Source organism: Stegodyphus dumicola, chromosome 1, assembly GCF_044657685.1.
Source record: "Stegodyphus dumicola isolate Sdum_Otavi_A_Nest chromosome 1, ASM4465768v1".
In the NCBI taxonomy this organism is placed as follows: Eukaryota; Metazoa; Arthropoda; class Arachnida; order Araneae; family Eresidae; genus Stegodyphus; species Stegodyphus dumicola.
The window spans coordinates 27,650,996-27,677,629 of NC_140768.1; the positions used below are offsets into that span (position 1 = coordinate 27,650,996).

At 31.7% G+C, this 26,634-nt stretch overlaps 1 protein-coding gene across 3 annotated transcripts in view; it reads right to left on the reverse strand.

Moving 5' to 3' along the window:
• The window catches only part of DNAlig3 (DNA ligase 3), a 224,371-nt gene that overhangs the window by 48,521 nt on the left and 149,216 nt on the right, over window positions 1–26,634 (reverse strand). For all 3 annotated transcript variants that reach the window (XM_085813879.1, XM_035358921.2, XM_035358920.2), the window contains 2 exons: window positions 16,683–16,769; window positions 16,102–16,158 (listed from right to left, as the gene is read on the reverse strand). In XM_085813879.1, coding sequence (XP_085670005.1) covers window positions 16,102–16,158; window positions 16,683–16,769 — 144 coding nt within the window. The remainder of the gene's footprint in view (window positions 1–16,101; window positions 16,159–16,682; window positions 16,770–26,634) is intronic.

The following is a 26,634-nucleotide window of genomic DNA, read 5'->3' on the forward strand; positions in this document are numbered from 1 at the left end:
CTCCCGAGTCACCAGACCTCTTCCCAATACAGAACGTTTGGAACATGCTTGGAAGGCGCAACCGTTCCGGAAAATTGACGAATTAACTGCCCCGTGGCGAAGATAATGGCATTATTTTCCGCAGGGGCACTCATAGGTGACCTATTAGATTTGATGCCACTCAGCGTTTCGGCTTTTATACATGCCAGAGATGGGTATTCTGCCACCTGATTTGTAACATTTTGCTTGCCATAACTTCTTAACAAAACGACCTTTCGTTCTGAATTTGTAATCATTTGTTTATCTTCTCATTCACTATATACATATTAAGTTTCGTGATAGTAGTTCGTTTCCTTCAGGATACATAGATTTTTTTTTGTGACAGATGTATTTAGCCATGAAATTTCAATGCCATCAATTTTTTGGCTCGACAGATGGCGCTATAGTAGCATCGTCTTCTTTGCACCTCTCATTGATTTCTTTATATACTTCGGAATTTGCTGCTCCCAACGAGAAAACTTTTTTGTTCTGAAAAAAAAAGAGGAATCTCTCTCAGATCGCCTGTCTTTCTTTTAGGGAAAATTTCTTTGCTTTTGAATGAACAGATAATAATATAGCATTTTTTTAATTACTTTTCATTTTAAATCTTTACTGTTTAAATCCCGCACTACCGTTTTCTTATGTCAGCTATGTCATTTTCTGATTTATTGCTTGCACCTATTTCCGTCCTAAAATCTTTACCTTCATACACTTTCTTATACACAGTGTGCTCAGAAAAATGTGACTGCAAGGTTTATCTCCTTCAACAGTGATCCTAGACATGCACTCCCAGTGACAAAACTTCACCTAAGTTAGAAAAATTCATGAAAGCAATTTCGACACCGCATTAGTAGAGAGTTCTGTAAATATAAAGTCTAAATTTTTATGTAGTTGCTGCTAAGCAAAATCTCAGACCAAACGTGCCACTTCACATGCAAAATGCACGGAGATAGTCAAGGGCGATCTTATTAATCTGGATCATTGTCCCATGCCTATATTACCAATTAATTATTAGGGCACTCCTAAGAAGTAGCTATAAAATAAACTGCTCATTTTGGAGAATAGATTTGTTTCGGGCACAGCAGCATTCGTTACTAAAATCGGTGGCCTCTTAAATGTCTTTAATTAAGCGCATCTTAGTGAACTCCTAATATAATTTATTATGGCAAAACAAATGAAGGCTGTCTGCCGGAGACAAAGTAACAGAAACTGATCGGTACTTTTCCGTTTCGCCGGCGCAAATCTCGCCAAGCAAACTTTATTGGCGACAACATACAATATACACATAAAAAATTTTAACGAATGTTAGTTCTCAGATTTTTTTATTTTGAAGGCATAACCATTTTAATATCGTTTAAAATTTTGTAAAAAGCCATTAATTAAAAAAATTACTATGCTTTTATGGTTCAACATCCTGATTCGCCGGTTCATATCACGTGATCCCAAGTCATCTCATCTCACGCAAACTACGCTACAAAAATCTAATGAGATACGTTCCGATGACCTCGTTGATCACGTGACTGATGTATACCTTTCATAAATAAACAATGCAGATGACCTCATAGATCACGTTACTTATGTACAGCTAATGCAAACAAGCAAGGGCATTCTTCCTCTTCTTCTCTTGCGGAATGTATCTCATTCTCTCAGTGATTATCTACATTAATTTCAAGTTAAATCTTGATTTGGAATGCAAGTTTAAATGGAAGAATTATTTCAATTTGTACGAATAGCTTACTCAGAAATTATGAAAAACCGCAGTGCATTATCATTAGAATAGATGAATTTAACCCTTGACTTTGCCTTTTCTATATTTTAGCCTTCGGGTGAGTGGCGTGATTGCATCCTAATTGACTTAATTACCGCGAATTGCCTTAGGGCATAAAACTATCTGGTAAAAAATTATATCTAATTTTATGCAGTATTGAAGGAAAGAATCAATCTGATAAGAAATGGCTGCGACTTGCTTTGAAAATGAGGCGTAAAAGGTTACCAGCGAGGATATTGCATTTGGCATCAGTTGTACCATTAATGTGACTTTATCGCCTGCGCCAGCAAAACGGAAAAGTACCAACTGATCGCATCCACGATATAAATGAAAAAAATCACACAAACGCCCACGTAACCATATCATCCAGTGGAATTCAAACCCAGAACACTGCCAGTATTGAGTGGTTATACTAACTGAAGGCAGGTAGGTCCATAAAGATTTTTTTTTTTTTCACTGGCGAGCACTTAACCGACTTGGTAACCACTTTATAGTGAAAATACCTAATAGGTGGGCCATTGTTACCTTCTATAGAGAGACGGACATTTAAAGCCATGCCTTCTCAGGGATTCGAAACCGGGCCCTTCGGTATCGCAGTAGGCTCCAACTGATCGCATCCACGATATAAATGAAAAAAATCACACAAACGCCCACGTAGCCATATCATCCAGTGGAATTCAAACCCAGAACACTGCCAGTATTGAGTGGTTTTACTAACTGAAGGCAGGTAGGTCCATAAAGATTTTTTTTTTTCCCACTGGCGAGCACTTAACCGACTTGGTAACCACTTTATAGTGGAAATACCTAATAGGTGGGCCATTGTTACCTTCTATAGAGACGGACATTTAAAGCCATGCCTTCTCCGGGATTCGAAACCGGGCTTTTCGGTATCGCAGTAGGCTCCTCTAACCTCTATACCGTGTGGGCAGCACGATAAAGATATATATTACTGTTTTTGATAAATTTAAGAATAATAAATATTTTATCAAATTAAATTTTTACTCGATAAGGACAAGAAAAAAAGTTCAGATTCTGCTGAACAGTATCTGTCTCAAACATGACAGACTATTATAAAACTGAACCACAAGGTTCAGTGGAACCACCTGAAGAATATTTTATTAAGAACGCAAATTTAGGATCGATATTTAACGAAATAAAGCTTATAATCAACTTCTTCGAACACCTTATACGTTGAGAGAGAGAGTGAGTTATCAAAATCCATTAAACCACTAATTCACAACTATAACACATTTAAATGCAAACAGAATTTAAATACTTAACAGAATGTAGTTAGACTACCAAGCGAAAAATGCCGTCATTGAAGATATGCAAATATCATTTATACCAAGGGAAGGTAAAGGGGAAACCATACAGCATCTAAATCTGATTAACTAAAGCACTCAAACAAAACTCTATGGAAGGAAAAAAGACGGAAATTGACAGGCTTCTCGGACAGAATTTGTAATCTTTAGTAAGCTACAAAAAGCAGAAAAAACATGTACCATTCTGCAAATACATTCGTATCATTTCATTAAATAAATACATATTCTTGTTCTGGATATAATCTCTTCCCAGATAAGAACACGAAAATCCAAAAGCCTATCTTCTTTTTAAATTCCAATGTTCTATTTTCATAGCGAAAGAGGGATGGAAGGAAAAATACCATCGCGTCAGGTATATGGCACTGGTATCGACCTTTAATTAAAAAAATATATATCCCTTATATAGACCTTTATTAAAAATATATAATAGCTACAAAAAAGCAGTTTGCTTGTTACTTTTATTTAAATTAATGCGTGATTGTTACAGAATTTGGTGTTCCATGAGATTTACCACCGCTAACGGCTCTTTATATATATATATATATATATATATTTATATATATATCCTATGACAGGCATCTGCCTATTCAGCATTGGGAACTCCTAAGGCCAGAAGCGGTAGCCATTTTATATTGGAGGCACCTAATAGGCGGTCACCATTCCCTCCTACGAAGGGACGGGAACAGTATTACAGCCATGCCCTTTCTGGGATTCCAACACAGGCCCTTCGGTACCACACTAGAATTCCCAAAACACTACACAAAAAAATCTGAAAGGTTTCAGATTTTAAATTACGCCCAAAGGGGCTTTTTTTTTTTTTAACGTTTTGTGTGTTACCTTTATTTATTAAATATCATGCTCTATGTACTCAAACCATAAAATTCAGTTCAACAGCAATATCGCAAAATAATTTTAAAATGGGCATATCTTTAGAATTTCCAATACAGAGTCTCGCGCGCTGGAGATGAATTCTCCCCCCACCGTACAGTGTTGCCATTGCTCGCTTTGAAATCATTGATTCTGTTATTAAAAAATTCGCTGAAGTGCTACAAAATGTGAAATCGATAATAAAACAAATTTCAAATTTATTACATGCCCATATTCTGTGGAAGATTACGTTATTCAAATTTTGATGACTCTAGGTACCGTTGTTTTATCACAATACGAGAAACTTACATACATTCATAAAAATTACGCATTATTTAATTTATTTAAATATCATACAGGGCTCTAATATTTGGTGGCATCAATTTGAAAAGTCAAACAACACTTATCCTGAATCGACGCAAAATGACAAAACGAAATTAACAGTCCTTCTGGGAAAATTGCCCCTTCGGACTAATAAATATAAAACATATAAGAATTATTAATTAAAATGCAACTATAATAAATAACATTAATTAATTAATTAACAAAAAATTAAACTGATTTTTATTATTCAAGAAACCATCCTGGTTGCTTTCAAAATTATTTCGCTGACTTTTGACAGTTTCGTTTCAGTTTTATATATCTATTCCGAGATTCCTTATTTAAGGGAAGGAGGCAAAATTTGGGCATGTTTTCAAGATAAGTATGCAAAACTATCATGGTCTGTCATTTACATTAAAAATTTCATGAAAATCTTACGCTAACAATTCATGATTCCACTAATATTTTGAATCGAGAAGAGAGGGCATATGCAGTACAATAAAAAGGGAGGAATAAATAAATAATCAGTATGTAACTAAACAAAAGCTCTTCTATAGATATTTTACTGAAATTTACATTTATAAAGTAATCAGATCTGGAAATATATTCAGAACCGTTTTTTTAAATCAAGATTATAGGTAATTGCTAGTGATGATGCTTTTACGTATTATAATAAACGAACACAATTTTCTTCATTATGTAGTACTTCATCAAGTTTAAAAAAAAAAAAAAAAAAGATCGTTTGGCACTGACTAGTTATTTGCAAAGAAGGAGTTCTTTATCTAACTTTAGGAAACAACTTTCTCTGGTATTCTAGCCCTACAGAAATTGTTTTAAATATAAAAATAATCTAACAATTTCAAAAGAAATTAAAAAATAATATGAAGGGGGGAAAACGTGTGTGTGTGTGATTATGGCAAAGCCTCGAGGGCTATCTGCCTAAAGGGAGGGATGCCTTTCGTGGAGGACTTGCTAAGGGAAACTGGCTCGTATACACGTTACAGATGGGGAAAACAACGAAAACGCCCATGCAGCCAGCCCATTCGCGGGATTCGAACCTCGGACCGAACTACCAGTGTTCAGCGACTTTACCGCTCGGCCGCTCGTGGGCAGAAGGGGGAAAAAACTGAAATTTGTCAATTTATTCGATACTTGAGGGCAAATTTTATATTTGATGAATCTTAAAAGATTTCCTAAAGTAGCCAAAGATAATCACGAAAATTCATGCCATGACTGCCCTAACTGTGCTCTGCAAGTTACTGTTCGACCTAACTGTAATGTAGGGAGTACAAAAATTTTTCAGTACTATGTACAGATTCAATGTTTATTATTCAACTATTATTGAATGCTTAGCAAAACTTACTGGCATAGCGAGCAACATTAGACATACTCAAGGAAATTCAATTCATAGACAAGAAACGCTAAAAGTTTAGGTATAGATACTTAATACAAAAGCCAATATCAAATACTTAGGGGCAATATAACCTTTCAGTATGTTACTTGTTCATTCAATAATTTTGAAAATTATTATTTAATTCTAAATAAACTCAGGCATGAGATTTTTGCCACTTCCAGTTAAAATCTGTTACAAAGTTAGGCATGCATGAAACTAGTTAATAATTTTTTGTCAAAAATTATTTTCAAATTTGGAAGTAATCAACAAGTATGAGACAGCTACTCTAATTTTTAATGACAAAATATTTAAACTTAACTGCTCATGCATCTAACATAATTTTTCTATTTCCTCACATGATGCTAGAAGGGGAGGGTATTCATTCATTGAACAAACTAACCATCTGGAGAGTTTTAATATGATTAAGGACTGTAAACAATTATCCACAGAAAAGACAAGGGTTTAGAGGAATTCCCATATATTAAATTATTAATTTTAAGTGTGTAACCAATCCTTTAATAATCTGGCTGCTAATAATTGGAATAACTGTAACAACAAGGGTGCCCTTTGGTGAGTAGCCAGAAAAAGACTTCAGTAAATGCCAAGTGTTTAATCTGATAGATTATTTCAGACGCTTGCTTTGTAATTTTTTTTTTGAAGTTAAATCCAATGTCCGTGTGTAACTTAAACCTGTTAATAAAAAGTTTTTACACTATAAAGGACTCTTATATGACCCTATCCAACGCGAGGATGTAACATGAGTACACTAACACCTTTCAAAGACTCGTCCACTTCTCCCATTCTTCCACTCGGGAGGAGAGGTAGACCACCAAAAATTACTTTGCATTCCCGAAATAATCAAGAGCTTGTGGTTCCAGAAAGTGCTTCAAAGAGAAGTACCCTTGCCCAGGGAATCAAAAAAACTGAGACTAGAGACAATATTACAATAGCTCCCTAATCTTCCAGTTCTGTCTCCTTGCTGGGACGTCAGCGGAGCCAGAGGGAGAGGTTGTAAACAATCCTTCAATATAAACTCTGCTGCTAATATAAACTGTTGGACTAACTGTAACAACAAGGGTGCCCTCTAGTGAACAGCCAGAGAAGGACTTCAGTAAAAGCCAAGTGTTTAACCCGGCGGAAGTCGCACCAAGAAAAGTTACTAAAGTTGGCGCGTGGGGTATCACATACCCCAATATTTAAAATACAATAAAAATAGTATTATTTAGTTTTAAAACCTTTTTTTTTTCACGTGTATTATAAATAAGTGAATAATAATTGGGTTTCAAAAAATTAATTTCCAAAATAATCTTAGAGTTAAAATTAAGATAAATGGAAATAATAAACATCATGCCTTCATTGCATCTCTAATACTCTAATACAAGTTTCATTGCATCTCTAATACACCATGCTTATTTTATTTCTTCACACTTTGAACGAAATGCATTCATGTGTTCTTGGCACAGAATGTTTTCACATTTTAAACATTGTATTCACGTTCTTCTGTCCTTGGCGCCAGGGCAAAAAATTTAACACATTTTTCATACTTAGTTGTTTCGAATTTCATGCATTCGTTTTAATTCTTCATCGAAACTTCTGGTATTGTTTTGCATGCAATATGTCAATTTCTTGGAAAAGTATTAATCTTTGATCTTTGTTCAATACTTTTTTTTCATTAATTGTAATACTAAGTCCTTCAAAAACAGACTTCTGTTTCTTGTTGGTGGTTTAGCTGTTGAATGTAATATAATTCAAGCATTTATTACAGCAACATTCAGTGCAGGAGAGAAAATTACCATTGGCCACCTTTTTGTTATTCTGGCAATTGAACAATTGGCTGACATTTCATCCCCCATATCCACTGCTATTTTAGTCATATTATTAAAATATATAATTCCTGACGTTTTATTTACTCCAATAGTATCATCTATAGTATGATCATTATATAATGTTGAAGCATAAGAACAGTTTTTCCTCTTTTAGGAAGATCAGGAATTAATGTTTTATCTTTTTTGAAACCAAAACATTGTAGAAAATATTCTTAGTTTCATCTTCAGTTTCCGAAATGCAATCTTCATCGCTTTCAAATATTTCTAATAAATCTCGCATGCGTTGCATCTCCAGTTCATAGGGACTCATACTTTTTACCATAATGCAGTTAGAAATTTTTAAAAATTTAATGTCAGGTACTTTAAAATCACTTGCGAGTAGAAATATTTACTGTTACACTCTAGAAATAAATTTCTGAACTAAATATTCCATCAGAAAAACACTTACGTGGACAGGCACATGGGGTGTGTCATACCCCAGTTCCAACAAAATACCGATAAATCTTTTTCTGAAACACACAGGCAAAGAAAAAGCGGTTCTGAAAGCCAACCACAACTAGAAACTCAGCTACTGAAAGCAGCACAGAATTTCAGTTTCACAAGCTAGGAATATTCCACTTTTGTGTAGGGTTGGGGTATGCCCACACGCTTTCCCGCGGGTTAACCTGATAGGTTGTTTCAGACTCTTGCTTTGTAATTTTTTTAAAGTTAAATGTAATGTCCGTGTGTAACTTAAACCTGTTAATAAATAACTGTTACAATATAAAGGACTCTTATATGACCCTATCTAAAATGACCCCCTTATAAGTGTAAAACAGTCAAACGTCTTTAATCCGGACTCGTCAGGACTTCGCCGATTCCGGATTATAGATCATCAGTTTAAATCTGGTAAGATGGCATGCAGAAATCATAAAATTAAAAATATGAAACCGTAATTTATGAAATAAAGAACAATTATGATCTAAAGCGTATCAAAATTTACAAAAAAAAAAAAAAAAGATTTGATATTTATTTTATTAAACATTTCTTTCAATGTAAGTTGTTTGCTTCGTTTTATGTGATAATACTTTCTCTTTAATTCTATAAACAGACATAATTTCTTGTTCAATTACAAAGTTCCGCTGTTCAAGTCCTATAATTGCTGTGTCGAGAATACCGACTAATTTGTCAATTGAAATTTTTTCGTTTTCAATAACCCCTGTGTCACTTTCTTCAGTATCGGAAGCGAATTATAATGACGAGGAATTTGATTCTTCAATGTAAGTTGTTTAAGTTGCTTCGTTTTATTTGATAATACTTTCTCTTTAATTCTATAAACAGACATAATTTCTCGTTCAGTTACAAAGTTCCGCTCTTCAAGTCCTATAATTGCTGTGTCGAGAATACCGACTAATTTGTCAGTCAAAATTTTTTCGTTTTCAATAAACCCTGTGTCACTTTCTTCAGTATCGGAAGCGAATTATATTGATGAGGAATTTGATTTAAATCATATCAAAGACGGAGTACATCGAGATGAAATACTACATTTAGTAAGGAATTATAAGCCAAATAAAATAAAAACATCTGCCCTGAAGATAAGGATAGTGCTGACAGATCAACTTCCAGTTCATTGCGTGCTGCGTCGTCCCCCCCCACACACACGCAGAGCAGCGTGAAATTGATAAACAGATTTCGGAATGGTTAGAGAAACAAAGGATATGCCATTATCCATTTTTTGCAGCAATTCCACTTTTTGTTTGATGGACATCGAAACATACTTTTGCTTTGTAGATTCTTTGGCAGCTCCAGCATTGGAAATTCTATTTGACATAATCGAAAGTTCAAGCTTACTTTTTTAAAATTACTCTAACAGTCTGCAAAAAATAATAAGCCGGATCTAATCCAAAGATTAAGGAACAACGCAATCTGCAACATTAACTGAAATAGATAATTAGGTCATTTTAGCTTAGCTTATACCGTCCGTTATACATTAAACGCGCATGCGTAAACATATTATGCGCATGCGTAAAGGTTTTACGCGCATGCGTGAATGCATTTTGCGTTGGTGCATGCGCAGAAAGTTTGTAGCTTTGAGATCCGGATTATAGATCATTTCAGATTATGGGTGCCCGGATTAACGACTTTTGACTGTATTTGTACATTAATACACAGCAAATACCATGGGAAAAAAAATGTTTCCTAAACAGAATTTTGCAATATTTTGAGTCATTTCTGAATACACTTCAGTAGTAATTTTTGACAACAAAACTTACATTTGAACTTCAACACTTCACCATGTTAAAAAAAATAAGAAACATCGCAAATATTCTAATAAAAGATAATTTAGTAACATAGATTCTTTATATATCTGCATTAAAATTTACTCAGTCAAAAATTTTATTTCATTTATTTATACCTTTTCCCTTCCTATTGAAATGAGGTACTTGGATATCATAGAAATAAAAACTTAATACACTGATTAATCTTAAAAATGAGTTAAATTAATATGCTATACATTTTGTTGTATCCTTGACATATTTAACGCATTCTTTTAATATATTTGCAATTTATTAGTAACAGTTTTAAAACTTTCTTCAGAAAATTTCATAATGAGTATGGTTTCACTGCATAGTCTATATAAAAATCAGTCATGAGTACGGTTTCACTGCATAGAACAGTCATTCATGACTAAATCAAAGACAGAATGTAACATGTGTAGCTTTATTACAGACTGTGCGTTAGCCCTTTTTTAATGCTCACTAAATAGTCATCACAGTGATTTGAAAATCTAATTTTCTTAATACAACATTAAAATCAAATTTACATAAAATCAATGATTTTTTTAATTATAATTCATTTTTGAAGTCACACATGTCTTAAAAATAAAAAATAATTTATTGAATATAATTTAAAAATTATATATGAGAGATTTTCTAAAAGCTTGAAGCATATCTTTATAACACTTACAGGAAACTCAGTAGGCTCACTGAGTGAACATTATCTATAATCAGCATCATTCATGGCTTCCATAAGTAAAGGAAGCTACATTTTGGTAAATTCATTGACATTTTTAAAATAGTTGTTTTGAATATGGGCCCCAGAACACTGTAAAAGGCAAGAAGCACATACTTCTGTTAAGACTGCCCTGAGGTCTTAAAAGATATGCTGTAGTAGGCTGGTAGTTACATACACATGTCCTCATACAGATTATAGTCATTGTTAGGGACAGAAGGACATAAATGCAATACACTTTCCAGACTACTACTTAAAGTGAAAATCTACTATAAATTCAACAGATAAGTTATAATATTTGCACACATAAATGAATTTAGCATTTTTTACTATGAGAAAATTTCAGAAGAATTCAAGAAAAAAGCATAATTTTACAGTTTTAGAAGGAATAGACACAATTTGAAATTAATTGTTCTACTACAGCTATAACTACAACTATAATATAAACAAATTATGTTTTTTTTTTTTTTTTAAGGGACATTTTGTAATGTTTTGTGGGTTACCTTTATTTATTAAATATCATGCTCTTCACACTTTAACCATAAAATTCAATTCAACAGCAAACAGCAATATCGCAAAATATTTAAAAACAGCATATCTTTAGAATTTCTGATACAGTCTTGCATGCTGAAAATAATTTCCCCCCACTGAACACAGTGGTGCCATTGCTCACTTTGAAATTGTTGAGTTTGTTAATAAAAAATTCTAAATTTGTGCTTCCAGATGCCCATATTCCAGCGGAAGACTATAATTTATTTAAAATTTTATTCAAAATTTAATGTCTCTAGGTACCTTTGTTTTTCACAATGCGAGAAACATACATACATTCATGTATATACTTCATTATTTAATCTCTTTAAATATAATGCAGGGATCTAATATTTGGTTGCAAAAACTTGAAAAATGAAATGCTGTTTTATAGCGGACAACGTAAAATGCCAAAACGAAAGTAATAGCCCTTCTGGGCAAATTGCCCCTTTGGGGTTTAATAAGACAGAAACAGATACTACACTTCTTCAGACTTTGTAATTTCAAAAATAAAATATAAAATTCAATTTCATAATAATAAATGTCTTTAAACAAATACATATTTATTTTATATTTTCAAACTAGAAATTAGAATTATAGGTTTTATAATTTTTTAATGATCTATACATTTATTACTAAAATTCTAAATATAAATCTCATCCTGAAAACTTGAAGACAAAATGAATATTTTGCAACTTTGATACATTTTCAGTTGCTATGTAGTAGCACAGTAACATCTAAAAACTTATCAGTGATCTATAATAAGTGCAATTTTGCTTTGGGGCAGTAAATAAAGAGAATGTCTGTGTACTCAAATATACATGTGATACATTTGGTTATATTTATCATTACTTATAAGCCTCTGGACAACATGATAATGCATGACTATATATACAGCTTCCAATGTCTCATGATTTCTTACTAAAAATATTATCATTTCATTTCCATATCACCTGTACTTATCAATGTCTCACCACACAATTTTTTTCTGGTACCAGTTTAAAAAAGTACTAAAAAGATGCCAACATAAGAGCATCAAAACTATTCAACAGTCTATGATAAGAGAGCTCAAGCATTGTTTCGGAATCTAGTATTGTCTACAGTACTGGCAGCACTGATTGCAGAAGGGAAAAGGATACCAAATGTGACAGTAAAGTAGCTCTTTTTTTTTTTTTTTTTTTTTTTTTTTTTTGTCTTAAAATTTTTGGAAGAAAGGTTGTTCATTATTACTTTGTTATTAGAAAGTGATTTTATTTTCTTAATTTTAGAGAATGAGAAAAAGTACCATAAACAGCAATGTGCAGTTAAATAAAAACTGCTATTAATGAAAGAAGCTTGCAAAATAAAAAATAAAAAAAAAATAAATTAATTAAAAAAAAACACATACTTTTTAATACTCCCTATTTTAGTTCCAGTGATAAAATTCTACATGTCATGTTGAAAATTACTTGCTGATATAAGGAGCATAAAATTTCAAAGACAACTTTTTTCTTGCATTCAGAATTGTTAGCATTTGAAGTAACAGCTCAAAATGTCTACATATTTTAATGTCCACAGTATTTTATCTTCTTCAGGAGAGAAAGTCCATGTTATGCAGAGACAACAATAAAGTCCAACCAGATGGCTGTTTTAACAAAATAATTTTGACAATACAAATTTACAATACTGAGTTCTGAATGAGGCCATCTGCAAATGTAAATACAAAATAATTCTGCGAACTCAATTCTCAATATTTCAACATTTTGTACAACTAAATTATCACTTTTTGTTTTTAAATTACTAAATAATTTCTGCTGGACAAGCAGAAAATTATCTTTGAAATAATATGGTGATCTGTTAACATAGATTTGGAGTTATCTAGTCCCAAAGCATCAGGAGCCCTATCACCAGCTATAATACTCATGCCAATTATCCCAATACGATAACCCAATTATTACAAGCATGGCTGAGACAAGACAGAGTACACATTACTGAGTTCAGCTTTGTGAGTGTGATGTTTAGATGTACCAGCAAGATCCACTCAAGCCACCCATGTTGAAAAGCCACACTCAGTTTGATGGCGGGCACATTAGCCACTCCCTTCCACCGTGCCGAGACGGACTCCTAGAGAGATGGTGATCTACTAACAGGTAGATTGTAATAATTTCTAATGCCTTCTATATATACAGTGAACAACTCTTGATACATCTTAGTTACTGTGTTATTCTAATTACATTACATGCTTATATGGATGAATGCTCACATATTTTCCAGTTCTGTTGAAAGATTTAAGATATTCTATTTTTGCAGTTTGGGTCTCTTTCCCTTTTTGACCTAAATTCTTGGAACTGTGTGATGAATTTGGTGGCAGTTTTGTTCTTTTCATTGAAATTCCAATTTACCCAATCTCCTTCTCATTAATGAAATGGCTAAAGGATGCCAGGTCGCAGTGGCCAATCATATTCTTTTCTGTTGCTAGCTGATAGCAAGATTGCCTGAAGGTTTATGGCTGTAAAGTAAGCTTTCAGTTCACTCTGAGTCAGTTTTGTTCTTTTCATTGAAATTACAATTTACTCCATCCTCCTTGTCATTAATGAAATGGCTGAGGAATGCCAGGTTGCAGTGGCCAATCATATTCTTTTCTGTTGCTAGCTGATAGCAAGCTTGCCTGAAGGTTTATGGCTGTAAGGTAAGCTTTCAGTTCACTCTGAGTCAGTTTCCCAGTTTACATCTAGGCTTACAAGTACTCTGTTATGTTTTTTGTGCAAATGAAAATGCTGAATGAGGAAAAAAAATCACAATGATAATGGAAATGAAACTGGACATCTTAAAAAGATTGGATAAAGAGAAAAGTATTAAAGATGGGCAAAGCCACTCTTTTATAGGAACATATCAGAACTGTTGGAGCTAAGCATGAAAACAATTGACTATTCTGGAAGAAACTCATCCGTTACAGAAAATTTTTTTTAAACTGGAAAATCTACCAATGGAAACATTTCTCATTCTGAATCATGTCTCATCCTATCCTAATATGGAACCGATATAAGGCAAAGATATTAAATCCATGATTTTCACTCCTAATGTGAATTCAGAAGTCAGCCAATAGACAGGCATTTTGAAAGTATTGAAGAAGGAATACAACTTCTTCCATACAATGAATACAGCAAACTTCTTACATGTCCTCTATTAGCCATGGAGGAAGGGTGTGCATTAATAAACTAAAGAAAACAAACATGTTGGACAAAATGGAGCAAATACCTGAATCTTGGAATCAAAATGAGCATATCAAGTTTGCTTATTCTTGGAGAAAATTAGAAAATTTTTGACCTATTCAAAAAAACAAGCTTTGAGAAAATACATAATAGACAGACAATTTTGAAATAGTGTGCATACTGAAAATTCCAAACTGAAAAGAAGTTATTGAAAAAAAAATATCTTGGCTGATGTATAAGATACTGATGGTTATGTTGGAGAACGGATGGGGCAAGACGAAAAATGTGAACTTTTAGAAAATGGTGAAACGAGTGCAGAAGAGTTGAAAGAGAATAATGATATAAATGACGTTAAAGGGGTCAAAGGAAAAAAAATTAAGACGACTTACAATGAAGGACTAAAGACCACTGAAAGAATGTTCCATTACATGAAGGAGCAAGATGCATCTGCTATGGAGATTTTTTTGTTTCTCTGTCATTTTTTACATGATTTTTTTTAAACTTTTAATAAATAGTACTTTTCTGTGTCCTGTCCTCCACTAGAACTTTCTTTAGAGTTATATGCTGTAAAATATAATAAGTTGTGAATAACCTACTCTTTGTTCTTTAAACGTGACATTTTCACGTGACATTTCAGCCCATACTATGTCGAATTTGCAGGATTCTATTGTATCACTGCCAAAGACACCCCATAATCATCTTTGAAATAAAAAAAAAATAATTTTCTCCAAATTATTTTTTACTATGCCTACATAGTATATCTTCGACAACTACCTTTAATGATTTAGAAAATATATCACTCTTGTTGTTGTTACTTATGCTAACTTAAAAAAATATATCACTTTCAGGGTATATCAAAAGTTGACTTAATATTTGATTCGAACAGAATTTAAGTTTATCTGTCTTTTGAAAATTTTCTTCAATAACTGTCAATAAATACTCATATCATTAAATGGAGATATACACGTTATTTATTACAGATATATAAAATAAGGACTTATTTTGCTTCCTATTTAAAATGTGTGTTGATAAAACAGCTATTTCAAATTCTGTAAAAATGTTTTTCTTAATTATTTTTGTCAATTTGTATATTACATTTCATGAAAATGCTTCAGCAGAAATTTAAATAGTTATCCCCTTTGCACTTCCAGAAACAAATTTTAAATTGCCTTTAACTTATTTTTACCAAATATTTTCCTCTGTAGTAATAATTTTTCTCTCTCTGTTCCTCTCCATGTTAAAACTTTGAACTTATGAAACATTTGAGATATCTTTGTTACACATTTTATATATATATATATATATACATGTATGTACACACACATACATACATGTTCCTTTAACATTTATGAATTATTTAAAGTTACTGTTTCACATATGATTTTAGTCTGAAGAATTTTGCTATCTTTTATTATTGGCAAAGAAAAATTGACATTCATACCACCCCCTTAAAAAAAAGAGTTTCTTTTACCAAAAATAAATACTTACATTTTTCCTTGCAAAAGGTGCAAAGATGCAGAGATATTCTAAATTGCTTAAAATAATTAAATGATATTTTATTATTAAATTTTGTTTTTCAGACAAAAATACTTTTCATTAAGATGCCTTTATTACATCATTAGCATACACATTAATATCCCTTTATTCATGTTATAAAACAGTCATTTTTCTTTAAAAAATTACATTTAAGAAATATGCTGATGAATTAAGACTCTAATGCAAAAATAAATAAGTATTAATTCCTTTAACAGGCCAAAAAAGGCCAAAATTCCAACTTAAAATTGATACGCAAAAAATGATTAAGAAAGATATCAATGAAAAGATATCAGTAATTTAATAGTATGAATACAGTAATTGATAAATAATACAAACTTACTTCCTTCTCTGATACTGTTTTACATGCAGGCTCTTTAGTATACACATTTAATTTTGCCTAAAAAACAATAACATTTTCTGTTTTTTAAAGCTCAAATTAATACAGAAAATCAAAGAATTACAGAAAAAAAATTAAACTTTTGAATTAAATAGCATTTGAATAAAAATCTAGAGAGATGAATTAAAATATTAGGCTTTAAAATTACGCATTCCAAATGTCATTTAAGAGAACTAATGATTTATTTATTTAACAGTTCCTTTAATTTGAATCTAACTTTAATAGCATGTAGAATGGTAGTCAGCATATTTTCAGACACTTAAGTGTCAACATTTTACTAAACATACTTTATTAAACATATTAGACAACTTTCGAAAAGCTGCATTTGAAGAGAAATAATTTAGTGTTATGTTTCATCATAAATAAAACATGATCTATTAAGTAAAATTACATTTTATTCTTAATGTAATTAGTTTTCATTAATTTTTATATTTGCACTACAACTATAATAAATTTTAAGCATGAAATCCATGTTATTTATAATTTTGTGAGAAGTAATGTAGAAAGATCTGATATCAAATCACCTTTTTAACAAATGAAATAGATTCTTTAGAACTTGGACTTCTTACTTCACAATTTCTCTTATTTTTCCCATTTTTAGGACTTGGAGTCTAAACATATATTTATAACCAAAATTTTAGCATCAGAAACATAAAATATGAATTAATATGTTTATGAAATTTTCAAGACATATAAAGCTATAAACTTTCAATAATTAAAAGCATTACTAATAAAAAAATATAATAGGTAATATATCTATATAAAGTGAATATGAACTTTTAAACTATTATGCCATAAATGAGAAAACAATTTTCAAAGAGTTCAGACTAACAATTGCTAATATAATAATTATATGAATAAAAAATACATAATATTGTTTATAGGCTGGGATAAAATTCACATATATTTTTTTTTTTTGTTATAAACGTGTTTAAATTTGTGTTATAATCTTATAAAATTTATTTTGTGTTTAAGATCATACAGGTTTTCATGTAAGAAATGTTACATTTAATTACATTTAATACTCACTGTTTACTGTTTAGCCCCTTTGATAAAACAGAATGAAAGACAAAACACGTGAAAATTCCAAAATAAATGGCAAATTTGACAACTTTTCCAAATTTTCTATAGCCATAGGATGAGGTTTTATATTCAAAGCTTAGTTATGACATCTTCTGTGATGTTATGGTTTACGTAACATTGCATACTACATTCTCATTACATTCAATCCAGTTCAGTAAAACAGACTATGCCTTTACTAAACTACTATGTCAGCAACAAACTAATAACTAATAACTAATGGCTAATGACTTTACTAAACAGACTATGCACAGTGACAATTTAAAACAACTTTTATCATTTAAAATTGACAATTTTCAAAATACCTTTTTACATTCTTATGCCTACCGGTTTGCAAATTATGTAATATGCATTCTAAAAAGAGAAACAGTTTCAACAGAAAGCTTTTCCAATATTTCTACAGATATATGCTTTCAAAAACATTGATTAGATAGAGAGAATTATTCTAAAGCTTTGATAAAGGCTTTTTTTAATTGTTCGACAACTGATCCAAATAAATTAATGTTTAAAATAGGTTCAGAAAGCAACCTTAGTTTGGCACAGATTTGGGGAATGTGAATATCAACGGCAATTAGACATATGTCATACTTCTTCAAGAACAAAAAATAATTTATGAAAAATAGCAATTTCAAAAAATAAAACTTGCCTAAAATTTTGCCTCATCAATTTTCTGCTGCACAATTGTAAAATCTTTATACTTACTGCATTGTTCGATTGTTCAATTACTGCATTGCAAGATATGAATGCTTTTATCAGTTTATACTGATAAAAGCATTCATATCTTGCATGCTCATTTTGTTCAAAATTATTTCATTTTTCATTATTTTTAATACATCTTTGTCTAGTGACCATAAATGCTTTATATGACATTAATTTAAATTACTATGATATCTAGTTAAAATAAATTTTGCAATGATTACTGGAAAAATAGCTAAGCTATATACAGAAGTTGTTTGCACATTTTTTAGATGATTTTGCTTTGCCTTTAAAAAAACTTCTGCTTGGAAAATTTTTTTAACTGCAACTATATTTCTGAAAGTATAAATTATCGTCTGCTACTTGACAATTTTCTTTTCATGCAAAATGTGGCTTTTAAAGAAGCAATGGAAGGCTAAGTTTGTGCTCTTTCCAAAGAAAATTATTCTACCTAATTATTAAAAAACATTGTGAAAGCCATGGTTTTTTTATATCTAAAGCTATGATAGGTAATATTGTCAACAACAAAGGGAAAAAAGTCAAAATGTAGCTTTGTGAGGAAAAAATTTTCCAAATATGTATCCAAGGATAAAATGAAATGTTTCAAATCTTGCAAAAGTAAGATCTTAAATGTTAAAAGAAAATCTGCCAAGTTAAAGGACAGCTGCCAGAATCATTGAAATGCTCAGTGTCAGCTGCAAGCAAATTGATTAATGCTCATTTGAATCTTAAAAAGCCGAAAAAACATAGTGGGTATCATCTTTCTCCATGACATACCACCAAACCCAGAAAAAACTGCAGAATTATGTATGAGAAACATTTATCTGGACAAAAATGGAAAAATGTTGTCACGATGAATCTTGTGTGTATTTAACAACTGTTATTAAAAATATCCATTTATTATCATCACAGAGAAGATAAGATATTGGCTTACCTGCTCTGCGAGACTTTACCGTACTTTAGGTTCCCTCACCCATCAGAACCAGGCAAAGAGGTTCAACCTCTGCTCTCGCACCTTGGAGAGAGAGACATACCGTCTGGGACATATTGTCCAAATGGCACTGGTTGTCAATTTGCTACCTGCCAGTCACTCGGGCTGCTTGTTGCAGTGGGACATTACCCAGCGAAACCAAGGGCTACTAGAGCCACACTGCTCTAGAACATGTCAGACCACCAGGCCAGCCAATGAATGACGTTTCAGGGGCCTTCAGAACCATCAAAGTTCATAAATTGTATACTCCCATGGTTGAGACTGCCTAGGTACAGATCCTAGCCAGTAGTTTCGCAGAGTTCTCTATGTCGACACCCCGAGGGGGGGTCATCACAGATAAGAATATCTTAAATATAAAATCAGATTTAATGATTATATTATATATCAGATTTAAAATATCTTAAAATATGGTTCAAAGAATCTAAAGGGATTTATGATTGTTGCTGGTATTTCATATAATGGCAAATTAAAAATAAACAGTGTGTGGAAGAATGTTAACATCAACTATATATAAAAATATATTTTATACCAATTTTCAAATATGAGCTACCTTTTTCTTGTGCACAGTGCAATCAATCAGTAAAATTGCATTAAAACAAAGCAAGAAGCAACACATCAAAATCTACTGTTAATTTCAAGAAAAAAAAAAAAAAAAAAAAAAAGGAACACGAAACAAGAATCAAGACCCTTTACTCATATACCTACTAAATCTCCTGATCTGTCAACAATATATTTTTATGCTTTTGGACTTTTAGATAGTGAATTGTCCAAATATCGACCTACAAACTGCCTTAGACTTCAGAAGATTTTAGAAGCAATGTGATAAAATATGTCTTCCGATACAACAGAAGCTTTTATTGTCTTGCAAAATATTGTGTATAAAGATAGTGAAGAATAAGGATTATCAAATATAGTATTTAAAACATAAAAATTTTAGGTAAAATATATCTGTAATTAAAATGAAAATCATCCACAAATTTGTGAACAGCCTCTGTAGAAGCATATAGATACAATTAAATATAAGCTAACAATTCTTTAGCATACACTAAAAAAATTTTTAACCTAGCAAAGAAAATATTTTTAGCATTGCAGTGTTTAAAATTATAGCCCAAATTATTAATTGCAGAATTTAAAAAAATGGGAATAAAATTTCAATTTAAACCAAGGAAAAGGGTATTTGACAAGATTATACAAAATTAAATCCAAAATATACTAAATTTAAAAAAAAAATGTGCTGCATAATAATGAATTAAATACCAGTCATATAAAACAGTGAAGTAACACAAACAGCTTGCTCTAGGTGCAGAAATTTAAATAAAATGCTTTCAATTAAGAATTTAAAGTCAACTTACTATATTTTTAAAGAATACAAAAGTATATGCATATTTTTCTGATAGCTTGTATTTTAAAAATGATGTAAGATAAATGTTTTGCTGAAAATTGTATTGAAATTAGTATTTTTGGATTCTTACATCTGACCTTGGTTTGTTCTAGGTGAAAAAAGTGTTAACAAAGTCATTTTAAAACAAAACAGTAGCTATCTAGAAATAAGCATGTTTAGTATTCCAAAATGTTTTTTACACTGCTCATCTAAATTAAAAGATATTGACAGAAATAAAACTTAACTGTTATCTTCATGAAATGTACGCAGTGACAATTTGTATAAAAGCATTAATTAATATGAGCTATCAATGACTGCCATTTGATTATCTCCAAATATTGAAATTGAAGTAAAACTTATAGAAATTTGAAAATGATGGAAAATAATCAACCCTATTTTGCAACAAAGCTTCCTTTAATATGGTGCATAGCTACTTCTGACAAAAAAGCAAACATTACATCTTGATTTCATAGAATTTATCAAACTATCAGTCAAGTCATGGATCAAGTCATGGAACTGTGCACCACTACTTTTCATGTCACTTTTCATGTCTAGAAGATCTAGGGAGGCATTTTGTGCACTGCAATTCAATGGCCTAAGGCCTCCCTCACATGCTCAATCAGATTTGAGTGAAATGGCCAACCTATTGAAGTAAGAGCTTTAGTTAGTTTCCAAGTATTCTGAAACTAGATGCAAATAAGCATTGTCATTCATTAGCAAAATATCTAGACCAACAGCACACATAAACAGCCTTGGTTTCAACACCTTGTATATATATATCTGTGACAGGTTACAGAACCTCCATCAAAATCATGCACTATTTGATGGTTTCCTTCCAAATCATGAAATCACTTCTATGGAAATGGGATCTTTCGTGAATAAGGGAAGGCAAATTATGTGCTCTTTGCTCTCTCCAGATCATATTATATCTAGAATTATAATTCAGTCTATATCTGAACTCAGTACACAATCTCACTCCTCTTGGCTCTACTGAACATGACAACGGCACAACATCAAACATCCCCTTTGAAAATCAGGTGAATGGACAACAAACCATCAATTTTCTTATACAAAATCTAACCTTGTTAAGCCTTTGTGCAGCAGTGAAATGGTATATAGATCTGTGACTGGTTACAGAACCTCCATCAAAATCATGCAACTTGGTGTGGTCATACCTGACAATTTCCTTCCAAACCATGAAATCACTTCTATGGAAATGGGATCTTTCATGAATAAGGGAAGGCAAATTATATGCTCTTTGCTCTCTCCAGATCATAGTTTATCCAGAATTATAAATCAGGCTATATCTGAACTTAGTACACAAGCTCACTCCTCTTGGCTCTACTGAACATGACAATGGCACAACATCAAACATTCCCTTTGAAAATCAGGTGAATGAACAACAACTCATCAATTTCCTTACACAAAATCTAACCTTGTTAAGCCTTTGTGCAGCAGTGAAATGGTTGACTTTACTTTCTGTTGCATCCTGAATGTCTAAAACCAGTTCTTTAGTAGCTCTTTTACAGTTTCTTTAAACAAAGTCTACTTAAAAAGTGGCTCCAAGCTCTCTCTATGACACTTTGAAGGATATTCAGATTTTGGGCAACCTCCATTTGTGTTTGTCTCCCCCCTACACGTCTATGAATTTACCACCACTTTTGCCCTTCAGTTAAGTGAAACTTTTCAGCCAAAACTAATTAATGCTAATCACTATCATAAACCACATTAAACAACACTACACTCTCAAATTCTAATATGTGTTCACTGTGCAACACTAGCATAATATTTCATGAAATAACCTATGTGCAGCACTCCAGTTTAGGATTTAATTTCAGACGACTGACATAAATAATAACACCATTAGATACAGGGTGAAAACATTAACTCAGAGGATTAACCTTTTCAAATTATCTGTTAGTTTTAATGAGCAGTGTAAATACTAATTAAACAAAACATACTGTACAATGTCTTGCATCAACGCATATCTTCAGTTGGTTGTTATATGTACTGAAATTAACCACTTTTAAGATAGGATAAAAATACAGTCAATTGACAATTTATTCTAGATTTTGTTTTCTGCATGAAATTCCATAAGAATTTGTGCAAGAGAAGGCCAATTTACTGGAATTATTTGTTTTTGCTTGAATATTAAATAAAAAATGTTATCTAAGTTGGAAGGGAGGAAACCATCTTTTTAAATTACACTAAAATATTACATTCCTTTTAATAATTTAAGTAGCTGTTGTGAGTAATTCAAGCTAATCAGTTCTACCACTATAAAAAATGCAAGATGGAGAGAAATACAGAAATTGTTTTATATTTTATTTTATGTTTAAACAACATAAAATAGGAAACTAACGATGTTCTGTCCTTATTATAATCTTTTGTTGGATTTTTAATGCTAGCTTATCAATTATCAGGCAATTATGGCTCATAGGAAAGTCTCAGCACCTCAGTAAGTCAATCTAACTTTGCACTAAATTTCAATATTTGATTTTAATAGATATATATGCAAGGTAAAAAATGTGTAAATGAAAATTATAATTTAAACTAATGGTAACCCCTTAATTTTCCCTCTTTATTCCAAAAATTGCAATAACTTCCCTGGATTGCACCATTTCTAAATCAAACCATTAGGATTACTGTACCAAGCAAATTGTGGCCACAAATGTCAATTTAAATAAAAATGGAATTTAAACTGTCTCAACTGCCTGGCTTCCCTCTTAAATATGGATCTACATTCTATGCTAAACAGCACTGCTACATTTTTGCCTCTTTTTTATCACAATTAGGAAGTTCATCTTTTTTATTACATCTAAATACACACACACACATAATACAATAGATTCATAATTTAAAATAATCTAAAGCACATGATTCGAAACTTTTTGTATGAAATGCTGCAATTTAACACAAAATTCAAACAGCCAGGATTATATGCAACTAATATAGAATTCTGCAGATCAAGTGATCAATAATTTTGTTGTTGTGCTCAATAACACATCATAATCCTGTACCCTCAGTCACAGAAAGTGTTTCCAGTTGCAGAAGTTTCAAATTATAAGAAATATTCTATAAGAAAGTAACTTCTCACATCCTTTAGATACAAGAAGAATGGGAGAGATATTTGACAGGATGCTTCGGAAATGATAAGCTAAACAAGGCTGCCGGATTAAAATCTTAAATAAAAACCAGAAGAAAATTAGAATAAATTAAAACATATTTTTGTTACTCATATCACACTGAAATCATCAAATCTAGATAATTTGGGCCTTTACCATTGAAAGGAAAAGTATCTACTGCACAAAATTTCATCAAATGTAAAATTTATTTTCTGAAGATAATATTTTTACTCGAAAACAAGGCTCTTCAGACATACAACATTTATTAGAGTTTAGGATAAATTTTATGAAACAAAAATGTAGGTGACTAGTTATTTTATTTTGCATTAATTCTAAGAATGATGATCTTCATCATCATTTATTACCTTCCCTTCAGAATTTAATTAACCCTTTGTTCCATCATGTCTACTCTAGTGGACAAAAGTTTAAATTTGTTTATTCTTCTGTAAATGCCTTTACAGATTCCATTCCTGTGTTTATTCATTCTATATTATTAGGACTTTCAACTGTCGATCATAGATGGCTGTATAGCATCACTAAGTAAAGCATTGCTATTTGGAAAATGGCTGCTACTTCTGTTTCCAAGTTAGTACAATTTCTCATAGTAAACATTATATAATATTGCTTACATTTTCTTATACTGCCTTTTTCTATTCATAATTAGTAATTTTAGACATTTTATTTTAAATGTCAGTTTGAGAAAATTGTGGAGTGGGTAGATAAAGATCTACCGAAAAGAGTGAATTGAAACCCAAATGCACTGCTTATCAAGCCGAAACACCACTGGACATGTTTATGTTTAACAAGGAATTTCTAGAACATTTGACATTTGAATCCAATACAAATACATGATACCAATTCAGTATAAATCCAATACAATACCGATACAGTTACAAAATCGTAGCGAAATGAATTCAATGACAATCGATGAAATTAAGGTATTTTAAGGGATCTGTATGTACATGTCAGTTGTAGATTTACCATTTAGAAGACGGTAATGATCACTGCAAACAAGGCAGGAAATGATTTCAAATACAATGACCCTAAATCGTTGGGAAGAGACTTGTATGCATGTACGTATACGCATGCTGTCTATTGTAGTGAACAATTATTTAAAACGAAATTTGAATAAAATTCATTTTTTTTATTATTACTAAGGTTATTTTAAGTAGAAAAAATGCAAACATTTTCGTTTAACTTCTCTAGATCATTTGTATGCAACAAAGGATTAATACTACTGTTAACTGTGGCTCAAAGACAAAGGAAAGATAAAGTTAACAATGCGCTGTTATCTATCTGTTATGAAACATATCAATATAGTGGATGCAGGACTATATTAAAATCACTAAATTGAAATCAGCCAGCTCAATTAGGGAGCCAGTCATATAGTCAGTGAAAGGATTGTGCAATGCTTGCTTCAACATATGGGCTTCGGGAGCCATGGACCCATGAGAGTACCATTGCTCAATGCATGCCATCGAGCTGCAAGTCTTGCCAAGGCTAAAGACACAGATAATGGACTCTAAAGAACTGCAAACGAATAGCATGGAGTGATGAGTATCGATTCTGACTACTACACACCAACGGGAAGCTGAGGTAATGGCATGATGAAGCCAAGGATCCTGCACACGCTAGGTTGAAACTGTACAAGGCCATAGAGACTTGGTCATAACCTGGAGTGTTTTCTCTTAACAGAGTTTGCAATCTTTGGTACATTTACCAATCTCCCTCAAAATGATTTGGTATGTAGAGTTACTGAGCGATCACCTTCATCCATTTATGTCGTCCTGTCAATCCCGTGGAAATGAAATATTCCAGAAAGTTTACTGCATCTCTCACAGATCCCAGTTGGCTACTGTCGGGTTCGATGACCATTCCTCTGATTTCTCTGTCATGAACTGGCTACCTAAAATCTCTGATTTAAATCCCACTGAGTTCCTTTCAGTTGTTTTGGAGAAAGGCGTAAAACCACATCACATAACACTACCAACCCTTCCTGAATTCAACCCTTCCACAGTTCTATACGATGTTTGACAAGAGATTCCCGTAGAATACTTCTGCAAGCTTATTGAATCTATACCTCATCGAGTGGCAGCTATTATCAAGGCCAAAGGAGGCCCAAATCATTATTAACTTGCTATCTCTAATTCAGTGTATAATTAGTTACAGTTTAGATGGTGTTCATATGTGTGGTTAACAGTGTTTATGTAAATTAATTAACAGTAATTAACTTAAACAGTGTAATTACTCTATGTAATACAATAATTAAACTCTCTCTTCTCATTCTGAAATATCATTTATCAAAACATTTGTTTATGAGACCTTATCAAACTTTGAAATAAATACACAACAACAAAAAAAAAAAAAAAAAAGGAAATTATATTTTCAAATAAATAATGTAGTTAATTTCTTTATTTATCTTAGAACTGTTTCATTCTTCCATTTTTTATAATTCCTTCAGATTTTCACAACACTATCAAGAAGCTTCGGATAGGTAAATTTCATTACTTGCTTTCATAGTATTTGATTTAATAACTTAGGATATAAGACAAATATGTGTGTATATGATTATGGCAAAGCCTTGAGGGTTATCTGCCTAAAGGGAAGGATGACCTTTATGGAGGATTTTCTAAGGAAAACTGGCTCATATACACATTACACATGGGGAAAAACAAAAACGCCCATGCAGCTAGCCCGTTTGCAGAATTCGAACCTCGGACTGAACTACCAGTATTCAGTGACTTACCACTTATAAGACAAATGGCATTACTTCCTCATATTATAATACAAATAAAAATAAAAGTGAATACATTCCATGGCTGATTTCTAGGATTATAAATTAGGTACATAAGCCACTGGGGGTTATCTGCAAATCAGATTTGAATTTTATTAGCATCGCTCCTGGAAAGACAAATAAATAAATATGATTCACTGTTAACAATGCTGCATAGGGGATAAGATTTATGTGGCAGAGAGATATCTCCACATAAAGAAATAGCTTTTGTGGAGGATTATAAAAAAGTGTATGTATTACCATTTACATGATTTTAATATGAAAAAAAAAAAAAAAATCCAGTAAAATTGGGCAATATTTTTCATTTTGTCAGGATACAAAATCCATTGACAGAACATAATAATAATTTAATCCAACATATTTAAAAATATATTATGTATAAGATATACTAGAATTCACATAAAAAAGA